This window comes from Acipenser ruthenus, chromosome 31 (genome assembly GCF_902713425.1).
Source record: "Acipenser ruthenus chromosome 31, fAciRut3.2 maternal haplotype, whole genome shotgun sequence".
NCBI classification, from domain to species: Eukaryota; Metazoa; Chordata; class Actinopteri; order Acipenseriformes; family Acipenseridae; genus Acipenser; species Acipenser ruthenus.
The window spans coordinates 14,755,669-14,771,811 of NC_081219.1; the positions used below are offsets into that span (position 1 = coordinate 14,755,669).

Below are 16,143 nucleotides of genomic sequence, written 5' to 3' on the forward strand. Positions count from 1 at the left end.
ACTATTGGTGATAAAACCACTACCAGAAGACCGGGATCACCATGCGTCCAGGTTCAAAGCACACTGGTTTATCTGTTTCTCCCACAGCTCTTGAGTTACTGGTTTACTGTTTTGTCTGTGCATGGAAACCCTGCCTTGGAAGTGCAGTGTACTGCGTACCAGCATTGTATTTAGACTGCGTTCCAAGAATTTACAAGGTCATCTCGCTGCTTGTAAAATGTACGGCATGCGGTGTGCTAATGTGTCAAGCCCTGAAACTTGTTTTTTTCTGCCAAGTGCACTTCAGATCACACAGTGAGCATCTCAGCTACAAGCAGTCGGTTGTGTTAGAGAGAAAGGTGCCACTCCAGCACAATTAGGCATGGAGCTGATCTACAGGCCATAGCTTGACGCGATGTCTCATCGCAGAGAGCCGAGGCCAGGGCTTGGTCTGTAGTAATGAAACCTTATAGAAATGAAACGGGATGAACAGAGCAGCACAGCTCACCCTGCGTCTGGGATTCTCCATGCTTTCACTTTGCTTTACTCAGCTTGTGAGGTTTTGTATTTCAGTTGTTACACACAGTTGCAATTCAAATGGTCTTCCAGCAACGCAATGCAATGCAATGCACTCGTCTTGGAGTTTTCATCCGATAGTACAGTCTAGACGGTTTCAAGGCTGAATAAACAACGTTTCAGTTTCCCACCAGTGTTTAGGACTGCACGAGGACCCAGAAGGTACAGCTGTGTAGAAAATAACAAATGATAAAGAGTCTCCCGAGACGGTCGTTAAAACCCATGGGTCAGAAGGGCACATCTTTGCAGTGAACTTTGCAGCGGTTTATAGTTTGTTGTAGTTAGGATTTTTTTTTATTTTAATATTATTATTATTAAATTAGATAAATCGAGTACTCAGACCATGACTCACGGCAGGTTTCAAAGAGTGCAGATGACAACACATTAGTGTCACAAACATTAAATGTTAAATAAGATTGTCTGATTCACATGCATACCTCAAATGCCCCGTTTGAAAAATGATACTCCAGGCTCACTTTACCTCTGAAGTTACTTTTAACTTGGAGCAAAGCAGCCTGCAGTCTTCCTCTTGAAGAGCAGCTCCCACACCCCTCATCATCAAGCGAGCAGCACGAAGCACAAAGTGCAGGGTGATTAACAATATTCTTAAAGGCTCCCAAGCATTTAACACAAGAAAACAGCTTTAGAAACCCGAGTTCATTAACTTGCGTGACTCTCTCCAACAAATCTGCTATGCCTTTTCCTTAAGTACCTCACATTATGTGAGTAATTGGATAAGTGCCTCAAGAATTGTGATCTAAATAGCCTTGGCATGTTCACTTGTTTTAACCCACAGAGAGAGATGGACTAAATGTTTGATTCTTCAAAAGAGACTTGCACACCACGGCTAGATCACTGCATTTCTGCTCCACTACCAGCATTAAATGTGGATGAGACTACATGTGTATAATATTTAAGTGTGCATGAAAAAAGACTGAATGATGACCTACACGGACACAGCTCTCATCCTCCTGCACACAGGAAGCTGTTAACATGGGTAGATATGGAGCCAACGAGCTCCTTGAGGCTCTTGAGCACTGGACTTTCCAGTTACACAGTCCCAGAGAAGCAGCTCAAAGCAAGGGACCAGGACTGCAAGAGCAGCGCTGCTGCTGATGCGAGGGTCACTCGGTGGAAGCTGTCCATCATCGAGAGACAGGGAAAGGTGAACGGTGGCCCCAGTCAATCCTGCCTCCGAGCAGCACGTCAAGGGCTGGGAAACAGGGAGCAGGAAGCAGATGGCAATTTCAATCACTCGACTGACAAAGACGCCTCTGCAATGGGTTTCTATTAGCCCCTAATTGGTGAGAATATGCATTTACCCTGGTTTGCCATGTTTTTAAATCTGCTTTACCATCGCTCTCCGAGCTGTACAATGCTTACCTATACTTCAGTGTTTTCACTATTCTTCATTACACTTTGCTGTGCTTTTACTATGGGAGACTTTTCTAAGGGACACTTTAAAAGGCTCCAAGTCAACTGTAGTGCTAACCAGGGGCTCTGTGAAACCAGACAATACTGTTGTTTTTTGTTCATAAAATATTGTTTGTTCTTCACAATGGGGAATAAAGAAAACGTCTTAAAATAAAAAAAAAATAACAAGTAAAGCAAGCTGCAATCTGACCATACAGAAGCCCTTGTCCAAACACGCTCATCAAAGAAATCTGCGTCTGGTTTAAAAGAGAACTCTCTCGAAGGAGAAGTGTGTTTCTTGTGCACGACCTGTGAAGCTGGTAAGTAAATATTCGAGGCAGAAACGGGGCCTCTTTTGAACAGGATGAGACGGGCATGTTTAACTGATCCAACCTGTATGGTGTCTGCCTCCCGCTTTCCCATGGTTCAGTAAGTCTGACTGGGAGCTGGGTCTGCTCATCCCCAGCAGTAACGGCATGATTGACAGCTCTACTGAAGCAGGTGACATAGCTGGGTGATCCGAAGATCACTCCGCGAGCCGCAGACCTGACAGGACCTGCACTGCGATGATCCGACAGGTTTGTTACAGTCCGACCCGCAACACCGGTGAATTGAAAAGATCTCCAGGCTGTCAAATGAACCTATAAAAGAACAATCAATCAGACACGTACTGTCAACCCCCAAGATACATGACCTGAAGAAAAGGAGGGTCACATGCATGTGTTTCTTTCTCTGGGTGATCTGCAGCTTGGTAGAGTTTTGATACTGGAGGTGTGTGTGTTTTTTTTGGAGAGGCGTTATTTAATGTACAGTAGAATGACATTTTGACTGCAAAAAAAACCAACACACACCAGTCCATAGTGACACCAGTAGCATGTTTAACATACTGTTCATATAAAACACACACTTGATCCTGCAAGTAAGTTATCGATCAAAGAAGAAAACACATTAAAGCAAGTTGCTAGCTCTCATATTCAGTTATACCTTTGCCGAGTTTACGTTTTCCCTGCAATGCAAAATAAATACAGCGGACACATGCACCAATGTGTCGGCTACAACAAATTTCAAATTGCTAATTGTTTGGACAGTTCTGACACTGGCGCACATTTCTAGTAAAATCACTCCAGATTGCATGTGAACTCACACAGCCCCCCTCGGCACTGGAGACTGCAGTCACTGTACTGCCTGCTATTTCACTAGTCCATTTTCATCATTATTTTTGTTGGCCCAGGGACAATAACAATCTGACAGCGAAATTCAATCTCCTGCTATTATGTCAGTCAGCAGAGTCCAGAGCTGGTGAGGCTGCTAGTGATTGAGTGGATATTCAAGCAGAGTCCAGAGCTGGTGAGGCTGCTAGTGATTGAGTGGATATTCAAGCAGAGTCCAGAGCTGGTGAGGCTGCTAGTGATCGAGTGGATATTCAAGCAGAGTCCAGAGCTGGTGAGGCTGCTAGTGATCGAGTGAATATTCAAGCAGAATCCAGAGCTGGTGAGGCTGCTAGTGATCGAGTGAATATTCAAGCAGAGTCCAGAGCTGGTGAGGCTGCTAGTGATTGAGTGAATATTCAAGCAGAGTCTGATCACAGGTTAGGAAACCCCTCTGAGCGGAGTTAGAACACACAGTGCCCATAGTAAAGGTCCCCTGTTTCACAGACCCTCATAAGCACTGATCTTTGACTACCTTACCCACGGGTAGACCTTGCAGGTTTACCTGACTGCTATGAAAGTATTTTATCACATAAAGCTGGGCGCGATGTTTACTTTCCTCCAGTCACTGAGCACCGGGTGGCAACCCGTCATGTTACTGATGCAAGATGAAACCCGATTAAGCCACATCCGTAAAGGATAATTCAATTTGCTAATTGCAAACCTAAAAGCGTATCGGCTTTATTTGCTCAGTGCTCTCATTAGGGGTGACATCATCTGAATCAATCCAAGCCGTGCGGTTCAGAGAGAGAGCACGGGAGGGGATGCGCGAGTATGAAAGCAAGCCGTGTGCCGACAGGGAGCAGAGAGGCTCGGGTTCAAAGCGTGTGTGTATATGTGTATAAATATGAAACAACATGATGTCATCCAATACACACGTCTCACAGCACAGCAGCAGAGATGGTGTCATATATTTTACAGCTGTTCCACTTTAAACAAGCTGCCTGCCCCGGTATGATAAATCACGATACTTGATAGTTTTAATGCTTCCCAGGAGCGTGTGGTGCCAAGTAAATACATAATCCGTTTATTTTTATTAAATACAGCAGATCTCATTACCCCCCCATCATCCACAGTGTTGGTCCTCGCTTATCGTACTTGTACAGTCAAGACTCCTTACAGTTCAGTCCTCAGTCATTTCTAATGCTAACAGGAGTATTTATCTAAAGTTGCAACGATTTAACCCTTTACCAGCACTGTACTTGTGAAACAGATTCTCTCTAGCTCCCTTCCGAACATCCTGCCTGCTTCCCCCGTGGAAAACCCCAATCTGAAAAACTCCGGCTGGAGAGAATCAACAAGAATTTGTTGGATAGTGATTGTAGCAGAAACCAGTTCTAAGGAGGTTTGGTTGTGGCTCCTGTTTGCCATAATGCCATTACAGCAGCACTTGTATTCTCGTTATAAAGCAGGACACAAATCACACAGTAAAAAAAAAAAAAAAAAGAAAAAAAAAAAAGAAAGAAGACGCCACAAATCAAACAGCCTGGTAAGGGGTCTGATGCAGGACAGGAAGCTGGTGTTGTCTCGGCTGGGGCTGGTATCACTGGAGTGTGGTTCTCATGATATAATAAACTAGTTCAGCTTGAAAATGTCCTTATGATTGAAATCCTCCAGTACAATAGCTGGATGTCATTGTAAATTCTATGCAAAAAAAAAAAAAAAATGTATTGCGAAGAGAGGAACTAAAACGAATTCTATTATATTCGACACCCACCTCCAGAACTTGGCAAAGCCTGAATTAGAATGACTTAGCCCTACTGATCTGGCTCCTGGAGATCTTGGCAGGCGAGCGCTATGCAAATCTCCACTGACACTAATGGGCGGGCTGTCACCTCATTGGTCAGATCTCAGAGCAGGGAGACAGCACGGTCAATGCTCCATGCCTCTGCACCACGGATTCTACAAGCCACGCCCACTACACAAGCCTTATATCTGCGATGCCAACTGATGCAATCAATCAGTAATAAATGCCATAACGATGTGCAGCGGTGCTCTCAACCTCATTTGATAAATCTACATTGTGGCGTCATTCCATGTTACGTTTTGGAATTAGCATTTTTTGTAAACGTTTACTCGTCGTAGCCAGTAAACTGTATAGGAGCACTGCTCTGAACTCTATAGAGCTGTCCTGTGTGCTTCCCCAGCTGTAATTAAGTGCACCAGGGGAAGAAGAGAGCTAAAAACCATCTCCTGGTCTACTTGACGTTTCTGATAAAGCCATCAATAAAGCCCAAGTGGTTTTATTTGAGAGGGTTACCTCAGCTAGCATTGCGGGACAAGGCTGCTCTCATGCAGTTGATCAGAAGACAGCTACACATTTATCCCCTCCAGAAAGCTCACGCAGCAGGAACTAGTGTGGCCTCTATAAACTCAAACCTTAATGTAAACATGCAGGGTTTGAACTTAAACAGGACACATAAAAGTGATACAGAAATAAATAAAACCCAAATGTTTCTCCTCTTGGTAAATGGAGGACGCATCACCGCTTCTCAAGTATTTACTAACAGCCTGATGAAAGACAGAATGGTTGGGAGCTTTAATTGAATTAGGTAGGTAGGTACAGCATTGCTTTGTACAGCCTGCTGAATCCTCGAATATCTGTCCTACCCAGAATCACACTTCATATAAATGAAGCTATATGTGGTTAAATACATAGTGCTGACAATGCGTGCAATTTTAAAATCACACAATGCACTACTTCATAACTGAAATAAAATGTGTATGCATTTAATTGACATTTCTTGCATATTTGATAGAGTACATGTAAGCATGGAGACAAACCCTTTATAGTGGAGGACACATAGACAATGAGCTATGTAATAATAAGACATAACTGATCACATTAATTCAATATAATGCTCACTGCCTCTCTCTCAGCCACAGGAGAGCAGAGCAGAGCAGTTGTCTGGAATATGCAAATCAAAGACAGTCCAAAAAGCTTCCACACCCGCTAATCTAAACTCTCTGATACCATTCTGTAAACAAGCCCTCCCCATTCACTGCTAGGCTCAAAAGCACTTTAACAGCCTATAATAAAAACACCACTACAGATAACAGCTCCCCAAAACGTCTCTGTGTCTTCCAGCGTAACGACGGCACTATACAGACACACAGATTCAAGAAGGGTTTGTTGCATCGTTTGTACTGCAGCAAAGTCTATTATTCCATTATTAATGCAGTCGAGGATACAGAAACATCTGCCAACCGAGCGCTTGCTATCAGCCCTTTGACTCTCAGCAGGGAAGGTTTCTATATAATAGCGCGTCTACGTGCAGTTTCATTACACATGAATCAGTCACGTAGAGACTAGTCAAGTCCCTTGGTCCGAGAGTTGCTCATTTGTCTCCTCTTCTCATTTCTCACTGGACTCCCTTTCTCCTGGGTGTCAGTGTGAATGAGGCATCGTTAATCTCCACAGACAGCAGCACCTCCCAGCGACTCCCGCTGTTCCGAGACCCTCGCCTGTCTGCTTATCCTCTGAAAGCCACTTAGAGCGTCTGAAAAACATTCTTTCAAACTTTGAAACTGAAAAATAAATGAATGTTAAGTGGTTGTATAACATCGCTTACAGTTGGAAATACCTGAAGGTTAACAATAGCACCTTAAAATGGGGAGGGGGAGCGGGGGGAGTGGGTAAGCACAATAATTCTGCTGAAACGCTGCCTCTGCTAAAACGAACACCAATCTTGTGTTTTGCTTTTTAAATAAAAGGTTCCTAAATTCTTCTCTTCAAGACCCAGTGGATAGGGGAATTATCTATAGTTTGAGATGACCTCTGATTAGATATATTACCAAGCAGGGCCTTAAATCTGCAAGGTTTTTAACAACTGACATATGGCCACTGCTCTGGCATTTCAGAATCAAGCCACATATGGTATCAGGTATTGCTGTATTAAACTCAACACTGCCAGTACAAGCTGAACACAGTCCAAGGGCAGCAATCTCATTACATACAGTAAATAAACAGTGCTTGTGGTCATTGCAGGATTCTTTGCCCTAATATGGTGCCTGAAGCCCCCTTTTCATCAGAACGTATTAAACGCCAGCACGGCGATCAGAAAAGTTCAGTGCGTCACAGGGACTAGACGGCTGGGAAACAGCCTAATTCGGTTCTTTTAAAAGCAGATTTCGAAATCAGCTCATCAGTCAGCCAGTTTGCTTTTAACTCCCATCACAACACAAACACGACTCGCTCCAATAGCAGTGGTTAAACGGTCATGCCTGCACAGCGTTTTAGTATTTGTCATGTTCATTCCCTCATACCCTGGCTTCTCCTTCACTGCACAGGCCCCCTGAACACAAACAAAATTGCATAAAATGTACCAAGCTCTTCAGCTGCCTGTATTACTGAGCCTCATCACCTGGAAAGCTGAATGTTAAGACACTGCTAACAATGTCTAAAATTACCACAACTCTCGTATTAGCGGATTGCATTGTCCTGTCCTGCCTCTTACACAAATAACAGGCAAATGATGAACTTCTTTTTACAGGAAATACAGGCAAGAAACGAATGAATAGCTAAATAAATACATGAATTAATTAAGTGTTATTGTAGTTCACTGACCCAAATGGCTTTAAATATTGAATGGGCAGGGATTTTTTTTTTTTTTTTTGCCCGACAGGACACTTTGTTGCCAGGTCACTGGCTGCATGATGAAGTTCGGATTCACCTTCCGCTCACAGTGGAATCAGGTCAACAGGCCTTGCAAAGGCTGCTGGTGTACTGTAGTTGTGGCATGCTTGATCAGCTTAGAATAAAGGCAGACAGGACCGACACACTGGAAGAGCCTCCGTACACATCTACCAAACTGCACAAATAAAAAAAACGGCAAGCGAGATGCCTCAGTTCAAAACCCATCATAATTACTTTTTTTGTTCCAACTCAAAATCGCAATACTTTTGCACGCTGCTTGTTATGCACGGGTGGAATTTTCTTTGCATTTTCTTTTCATGCAATCGTTTGTCGATTTTTTTTTTCCTGTTCTCGCGCTGTAACATTATTTGGCCAGCAGTAGCACTGTCTTCTATGCAAATAATAATAATAATAATAATAATAATAATAATAATAATAATAATAATAATAATAATAATAATAATAATACTACACTTAGTACTTTCTTTGGCTGGGGAAAAAACAAAAACAGAGGCCTGTAGACAGCTGGAGACGGCTCTCAGCAGCGACCGTTAACAGCTGGTCTCTGTTTCTTGATGCTTTTATTTTCTTTTGCTGCTGCAGTTTCTCAGGGTGAAAGGAGTAAAAATGACCCTGTTTATTTGGAAGGCGCGCAGCTGCTGTGGAGCTGGGTTGCGTTTCTCACAGTGAAATTCACATCCCCTCTTCACGGGAGGAATGCCTTTCTCAACACGTGGCTCTAGCGAATACCCAGGCAGGCTGAGCATCCTCACTTGAAATACAGCGAGAATTCTACTGCGTTTACAAATTCCATTGAGAAGCAGCAAGATCGCTACTTAATACCACCACTAAAAATGAGACATAGAAATATCATGTTTCCTACTGAAGAAGCTGAAGAAGGGTTGAGAGGGAGAACGTGGATTATGGAGGGTTACTGGTCTACGCTGCAGTGGGACCCCTCCGTTCTGAGCAGCACAGGGACGGAGCAGAGTGATCCTTACTGTACGTGGCGCTGGTAGCAATGAAAGGAGTTCTCATTAGTAGTGTGCATTAGTGTATTGTTCTTCTCTTTCTCCTTCCAGTATAGTGATGAAGATTAAGGTGCCTTCAGATTAATTGGCATGTTAGGGTGCTAAAAATATGCTACCATATTTAACAGCTATTCTTGGACACCAAGCAAAGATTATAATGAGTGTGCACTTGCAAAATCACATGTGCAACAGCATTGCTCTATACACGGACACAGGCTTATACATAGCTGGTTTTCACAGAATGACATGCTGTTGGAGGAAAAGGTGTGTGTTTAATTATTAACCATGTGTCTGATGCTGCCTCATAACAGTCACACCTGCTCTATGGATGGTGAGCTTCTATTAGCACGTCTAGTCGGAGCCATGTGGTAATTATTAATGCAGTACAGTACTGTAGAGAGCAATGCTACAGTAAACCTGGGGTCTTACACCTGTAACCCATTGCACAACAGCGACTCCTAGTGCAAGACAAGAAAAGTACAGTGCAGTGTCCTATCTAATGTTCTGTTTGAAATGAATATAGGGCAGCACTGTACAAAATGACAGTTTTGTGAAACGGGAGAAGCAGATCTCTCAAGTGAAGTGTACAGGTCGAGGACATTCTCTTACGATGCTGCTGCAGAGTACAGGAAGTTGCGCCTGTACAGTGAAGCCCATGCACTATGCGGTTAGCATCATTTACATGAAAGGCAATGTTACAGCTGCTAACATTAATCACGCCTGCTTTACTGCATTGAGAAACAGAACGGTGGGGAAGTCTGAAGTAGCATGCAGAAAGCACGGTGCTGTGATAGAAGGCTTTCTGAAAAGCCTGCGTGACACAATGACAATCCTGGAATGCAACGAGGGTTTCAAAACAAAGGTTTGCATTTGGAACTGTTCTTTACATTTCTGTAAGTAACCCACCCTGCTTGTACATGGAGGTACTTAAATTTATTTGCATGCCTTCCCCTGCCCCTCCTCTACTAATGCTTGTACTATGGCATACCGCAGTTATGATATAATTAGGGTGTAAAATCCACCCGCCCAACTTTTTATCTAAATGAATTAAAGTCCCAACTGGAGCTACTTGCTGACAGACAGATAGACTATAATGCAATACTAATCCCCACGAGCACATAAACACGCTATGTGAGGCTAGTCAACATACAGAACAACAATACGCCACGGTTGTAAATTATGGGGAACTCAAAGCCAACTTACATGCATGTGTTTCTTTAAATAGCCCGCAGTATAATCAGCATGAACAACAATACTGTTGTAAGATTTAATTCAATTGACTCCTATAATGTACGCGATATAACAGATCAGTGAAAAAAATACAATATAAATATTAACTAATGCATATAGGATTGGTGGTTTTCTAGGTATTAAATGTTGTACGTTATGAAATGAAACTTTTTTTTTTTGTTTACCTGTCAGTATCATCCCAGACCCCAGCTCGCCCGAATCTTCCAGTCCCGCAGAACCAGTCAGGCCAGAATGGAAACCAGTGAGCACCAGTATGGAAATGCAGACCAGCTTCAGCTTTCCCCAGTCCATGCTTTTCACTTCCATAGTCAGCAGTCAAAACAAAACAAAACAAACACGCACACACACAAACAAACAAACAAACACAAACTTTGTTTTTTCTTCAGCATATAATGAATGCAGCCCAGTTGTGTTCGCGTTATCCATTCACTGCTGGTAATTGATTTGTATAGTAAAGTCTATGCAACCTTTTGGGGACAGGTTTCCCTGAATTTGCAATTCAATCAAGTTCAGTAGTTTTGGCGCTGTTCTCGGGATTACTGTTTTTCATGCACCGCCGGGAATGCAAACACAGTTACAGCCGCAGCAGTGGTTTGGCAAGCTTCACCTCTTTGGCTACGGCGGTGGTTGCTGGCTGCTACAGTACATTATTACTATCAGAGTACAGTACTAAAGACGAATGCCAAGCCTTCAACTTTCCTCCAGCAGTGGGGATACTAGCTGAGGTACCCCCACCCACAAGCTCACTTTGAACCAATCCGATCGCAGAATGCGGGGCTGTGCGCGCTCCCGCCGGGTGGAACTCCCTCGCTGGAAAGTGCGCGCCGGGTTGCGCGCGCGTTGCTGGGCTCTTGTGCACACCTGGGCGCTGCAGGAGACGCATAACGAGCGGTCAGCGCAAAGCAAAGGACGGGGATATCAAGAAGTCTAATTGCGAGGAATGTTGCAAAATTAAAATTACATTTTCTTATTGTCAGAAATGTTTTGTAATTGCTCAACTATTGTTTTGGTTTTTGATATGCTAGCGCTGAAAATTAATGCCAAAGATTCAGGATGCACAGTTGCCCAAACACAGTGATTGATTCTCTCTGTAATAATTGACTCTTGAATTGTGGCGGCCGTGCCTCTTCATTTTAACAGCAAACGTCTTCTTTGCTTCCTGCCTTTCCACCCCTCTAGAATCTCTGTCCTGTTCTCTACTAGACATCTACACTACATCGTAGACCTGCTCGATTATCTATTACAGAAACTGGAACAAACACGTCACCTCCTCGTAGAATCCTGGAGCCCCGTGCAGTGTACAGGAGCAGCCCATAGACAGTATAGTGTACTACTGCAGTACATATACTGGATTTATTTTTATTTCATTTTCTAAAATACATTTACACAGAGCAAGCCAGCCTCACATGCACGCATGACGTTTGTTTTGTGTGTGTAGATTCACCATGGTAAATTATATTATTCAGTGTCCGCCCCCCGCCCCCCCCCCCTCCCTTTTTTTAATACAAATCACAAACTAGTGTTATTTTCATTGGAATAGTTTTTTTTATAAGCATGTTGTGTTGTGTTTTATAGAATATATAGATCCTCAAATACAATACACTTTGTGCATGTCCTGTAAATAAAACGTCCACATGTGATGCTCCACGCATAGACCTATGAAGTTACTCAAGGACAATGCAAAGCACGGTAGATGAAGAAAGAATTTCTGAAGCATGTGTGTGTTTTTTTTCTAAGTTTTATTTTATTTTAGTTCAAGGACTTCGCTTCATACAAAAAGTAACTGTAGAAACAACTGCAGAACTCAAAGTTTGGCTGATAAATAGGAATCAGGCAGCAAACTAGTCTATCACAGGACTTTTTTTTGTTCCAGTTGCTTGCATGGTTGGAACTTTTAATAATTTTCCAACACTGTTTTTTTTTTTTGTGTGTGTTTTTTTAATATAAAGTTTTGCCACAAACCTCCAATTTATATCAAAGATCAATAAAAATGAACACCCGATGAATACAGCGTATCAAAAAAAATACGAAGATAAACAATATATTTCCATGCACATACCTTCTTTTTTGTAATATAACATGCAAACATTACTTATGCAAAGAGTACAGCCACTATTAAACTGGTATTAATATGCAGAAATTGATTGGTACAGTTGAAGTTTGGCAAACCGACTGTAAGGGATTTGGAGGGGGTAGATACAATTGTATCTGAAAAAGGCTGCACGGAAAAGGGAGGGATGTTGTGGAGGGATGGGGGTAGTTTTTGGTCAAAGCCGCCCCACTGTGACAAAAAGGGGCTCTGAAATGGGTCAAATAGAAATAGACAAGTATGCATGTACAAGAATTGTTCCCGTTTGTCTGCTACAAGAAAACACGACCGCCCTCACACAGGGCGGGCAAGCAGTTCACACCCTGGGCTTACAAACCACCCAGTGGTATTACATATCGGGGCACACACACAACATAATTAATACAATAAAAACAAACACGTTCTCTTTCGCTTTTGAGTTGGGTACAACAGATGCATGCGTGTATCAGCCGTACTGCTGTCAACTGGCTGAACGTTTTGAAATGGCGCGTGGTTGTTTGTTTTGTTTTTTTTTCCAAAATTTGTTTTCAAATAAACATTGTGCCTTTATTTAAGGAAACTTTTTTTTTTCTTTACGAAATATTTGGTCACAACCATGCTGAAGCCTGAAACAGGGTGATCCAGCAGGCAAAGCTACAGAACAGCTGAAGTTAATTTCAGACTGTCGTCTTGTTGCACAGCCTCCAACACTCTGGACCTCAAACAAACTTTAGACCGCACTTCACTCGAACAGCGCACTGTTGTGTCCTTGAGTCCCTTCAGCAGGACTGCATTGAAATAAAAGTCAACAGCAATGCTTTCTCAAACAAAAATATACACCTTGCGACACTGTGTTCATAACCTTTCACAATCAAGTTACAGACTTGAACATGCAGCTGTGTTCATGTTTCTGTTAACAGCCTCCGCTGGGCTGCACTGCTACAGCAATTACAGTAGGTTCTGGGATACTCTGTCCCCCATCCAGCAGTACAAAATTCACAAGCCTCCTTTTAATCATTCACCCACACAAACAAATACAAGTCTTTCTGTTATCTCCAACAGCTTTCTGTTTTGCAACAAATAATTGCTAGGTTCTAACCAGGTTAGTATATTAACCAATTTGACTTGAAATATCTATTTTCTTATACATATATATTAATATAGCGGTATATATATATATATATATATATATATATATATATATATATATATATATATATACACACACACACACACACACACACACACACACACCTTCCAGGTTCCCCACTCTTGAGCTCTGATGCACTGAAGAAAGAGGTCTGCATCATTACTGTGAGATATTTTTAAAGGGTCAGGCACTTGGTAGTCAACAATTGGAGTAGTCAGTCAGAAATAGTAAACCTAACTCGACAACTAAAGCCATTTACATAAAACGCTGTCTGTTTTTTTGTTTTAATACAGTTTACAAAAATGCACACACTGAAAAGAGAAAAGTTCTACCATAGCTTGATATAAAACAAATTCCTTTTTTTTCTTTTTTTTTCTTTTTTTTTTTTTTACTGCAAGTCAAATAGTGATGATGTTTGCAAAGCAGCATATCAACAACATTTCTTGAAATATAACCATAGTAAAGTCTCCCATTTCAGCAGAACTCCCTACTGGATAGGGAGGACAACATAGCTCTTTTATATAAAGGGTAAAACACTATGTAGGTAAGCAGAGAAAACATGGTAGTGCATTATCAGCTATTTGATGACTGGCTCCATTCAAAACAGTTACTCTCAAGACTTCTGCACTCCTTTGAATACAGCAAACATGTGTTTCCTCATCTGTATGTTTTCTTGAAAAGAGAGAAAAAAAATCTGCGACCCAATCTGCAGTGATCTCTCTGTGGTTCATGTCCTTAGGGTTAGCTCTGCTTTGTGTGGTTTTTTCTTCTCTGGAACCATTAGCACAAGCAGGCTAGAAAAAAGCATTTTGAATCATCGTGTGCATTTCTTTCCACATCAGAGTGTCTTTTGCCTCAGTGCAAAGACACATGAGAGGAATAAAACACAGCACTTACATAAATATATACACATCAGTATATCTATATATCTATATAGAAATACAGAAATGTATCTCTTCATCCAGGATGGATCCTTCTTTTCTTCGGAACATGCTTTTTTTTTCCTTTCTTCATTTTCATTTAAAACAGATGCATACATACATACATACATACAAGAACAGTGTAAAACTACAGCCTTGAGTGATGATAAAACTCATCGATTTTTTTTTTCCACTGAATGCATAAAAATCTGCAAGAACCTTGCTTTGTTTTTAAAGCCATGCTAGCACCAATCATCTTGGTCCGCCTCGTAATAGTACCGGCGCCCCCTAGTGCCTGAGCCGGGGCCCGCGTTGACACCCACAGCGTAATGGTAGCCGTTGGGGACCCCCCTGCTTTGCTGGGGCTGCGTTGGGGTGGAGACCGCGTAAGGAGTCCTGGGGGCTCGTCCTATGTTGGAGGCCAGAGCGTCCTCGAAGGTCAGCATGTCTTCTGGCCCATCAGAATCGTTCCTGTGTCCCAGGTAAGGGTCGGAGCCGATGCGGGTCACAGCGACGTGGGATTGGTTCTGGGAGTCTCCGCACAGCAAAGCGTTGTGCTCGGATAAGCCTCGACTCAGCCGGGCCGGAGAGAAGCTGGGCAAGCCGGCGCTGAACTGCACAGGGGAGGAGCTGGCCGTCTTGTAGGTAACGTTAGGGCGGGGGGTGAGGGGCGTCTGAGGCAGCTGCCTGCGTCCTCGGCAAGGGGTGCTCGCACCAGAGCTCAACATCACCAGGCTCCCATTAACTGAACCACTGCCCTACATGAAAATGGAAACAAAGCAAATCAAAAGGAAAAAAAAGACGCATGACGTGGACACAAGACGCACACGAGGTGATTTCATAAAGAACACACAAGGGTAAGGGAACATACGCACGCGCACGCACACACACGCACACGCACAGAGCCACAGGAGGAAAGACAAAGCCACAGAGGGACGGCCACAAGAAATGTGGAAACAAAGGAACCACGCACAGAAAAGGAGATGAAGAAGAAGAGGAAGAAGAAGAAGAGGAGGAGAATTGGAAAAAGAAATGTAGTAAATGAAGGCCAGATAAAAGTAGAAAAGCGTTAGAAGCACTAGTGTTAGACTGACGAGGGCAGACGGAAAAGCATCTGGTTCTGCTTTTCTGATGGCGTGTCAAATGCAATGCATCAAACACTGAACCATTTAGGCTCACATCTGTTTGCACACCCAGTTTATCTTTGCATTTAGTTTTGATTTTGTTTATCTGGGTTGGCGCGAATTTGTGTGCGCTGCATTGTACAATATAGCTAAAAGTGAACATTGGCATGCAAATTGTAACTGTTTCTCAAGACACATAAACAACCATATGCTGGTTAATTTGTATCAGGAGATAACCGTATAGGACTGTTGTATTTGCAAACTTTTTCCATGTGAAAATAATGCAACGGTACTGGTACTGCCAGAAGACAGACACCACCCATGTGTTTTGCGGTTAAGATCATTACTGTACATGTTCAAGGACAGGGAAGAGCATTTTACACTACTCTTGTATATAGGAAATCTGTTCTGATGTTGTAAAGTGCAATGCTGGTTGTCCTTTGCTGTAGTCTGATCTATCAACAAGCCCTGCTGTCTGCCCCCATGCATTTAGACATCCAATTAATCATGTTAGCAAGGCAGAAAGGTAAGTTAGAAAAAGGCATGCAGAGGTTATCAGTAGGTCCAGGTTTAAGTGACAGTACAACACAGTTAGCAGGTGTTAACATGTCCACGTTAGTTAATGCATTGCTGGTTAAAGCATTTCTATAATAAATGATACAGAAAGTATTACCTGGAATCAATTCTGCGATGCATGACGTCTAATATATTCATGTTTGTTTCATGCAGAAGTATTTTTTAAACTATCGTTTTCATCTGATAAATTGAGTTCGCAGTCTACCCGTGA

At 42.6% G+C, this 16,143-nt stretch overlaps 2 protein-coding genes across 2 annotated transcripts in view; both read right to left on the minus strand.

Moving 5' to 3' along the window:
* Positions 1–10,828, minus strand: part of LOC117973969 (collagen alpha-1(I) chain-like) — a 76,863-nt gene extending 66,035 nt beyond the window's left edge. The window contains exon 1 of the mRNA XM_059005428.1: positions 10,259–10,828. Within this exon, the coding sequence (XP_058861411.1) occupies positions 10,259–10,400 (142 nt within the window). The 5' untranslated portion in view covers positions 10,401–10,828. The remainder of the gene's footprint in view (positions 1–10,258) is intronic.
* Positions 10,829–13,669: 2,841 nt separating this feature from the next.
* LOC117964688 (voltage-dependent N-type calcium channel subunit alpha-1B-like) overlaps positions 13,670–16,143 on the minus strand; it is a 110,933-nt gene continuing 108,459 nt past the window's right edge. Inside the window, exon 48 of the mRNA XM_059005289.1 lies at positions 13,670–14,990. Coding sequence (XP_058861272.1) covers positions 14,475–14,990 — 516 coding nt within the window. The 3' untranslated portion in view covers positions 13,670–14,474. The remainder of the gene's footprint in view (positions 14,991–16,143) is intronic.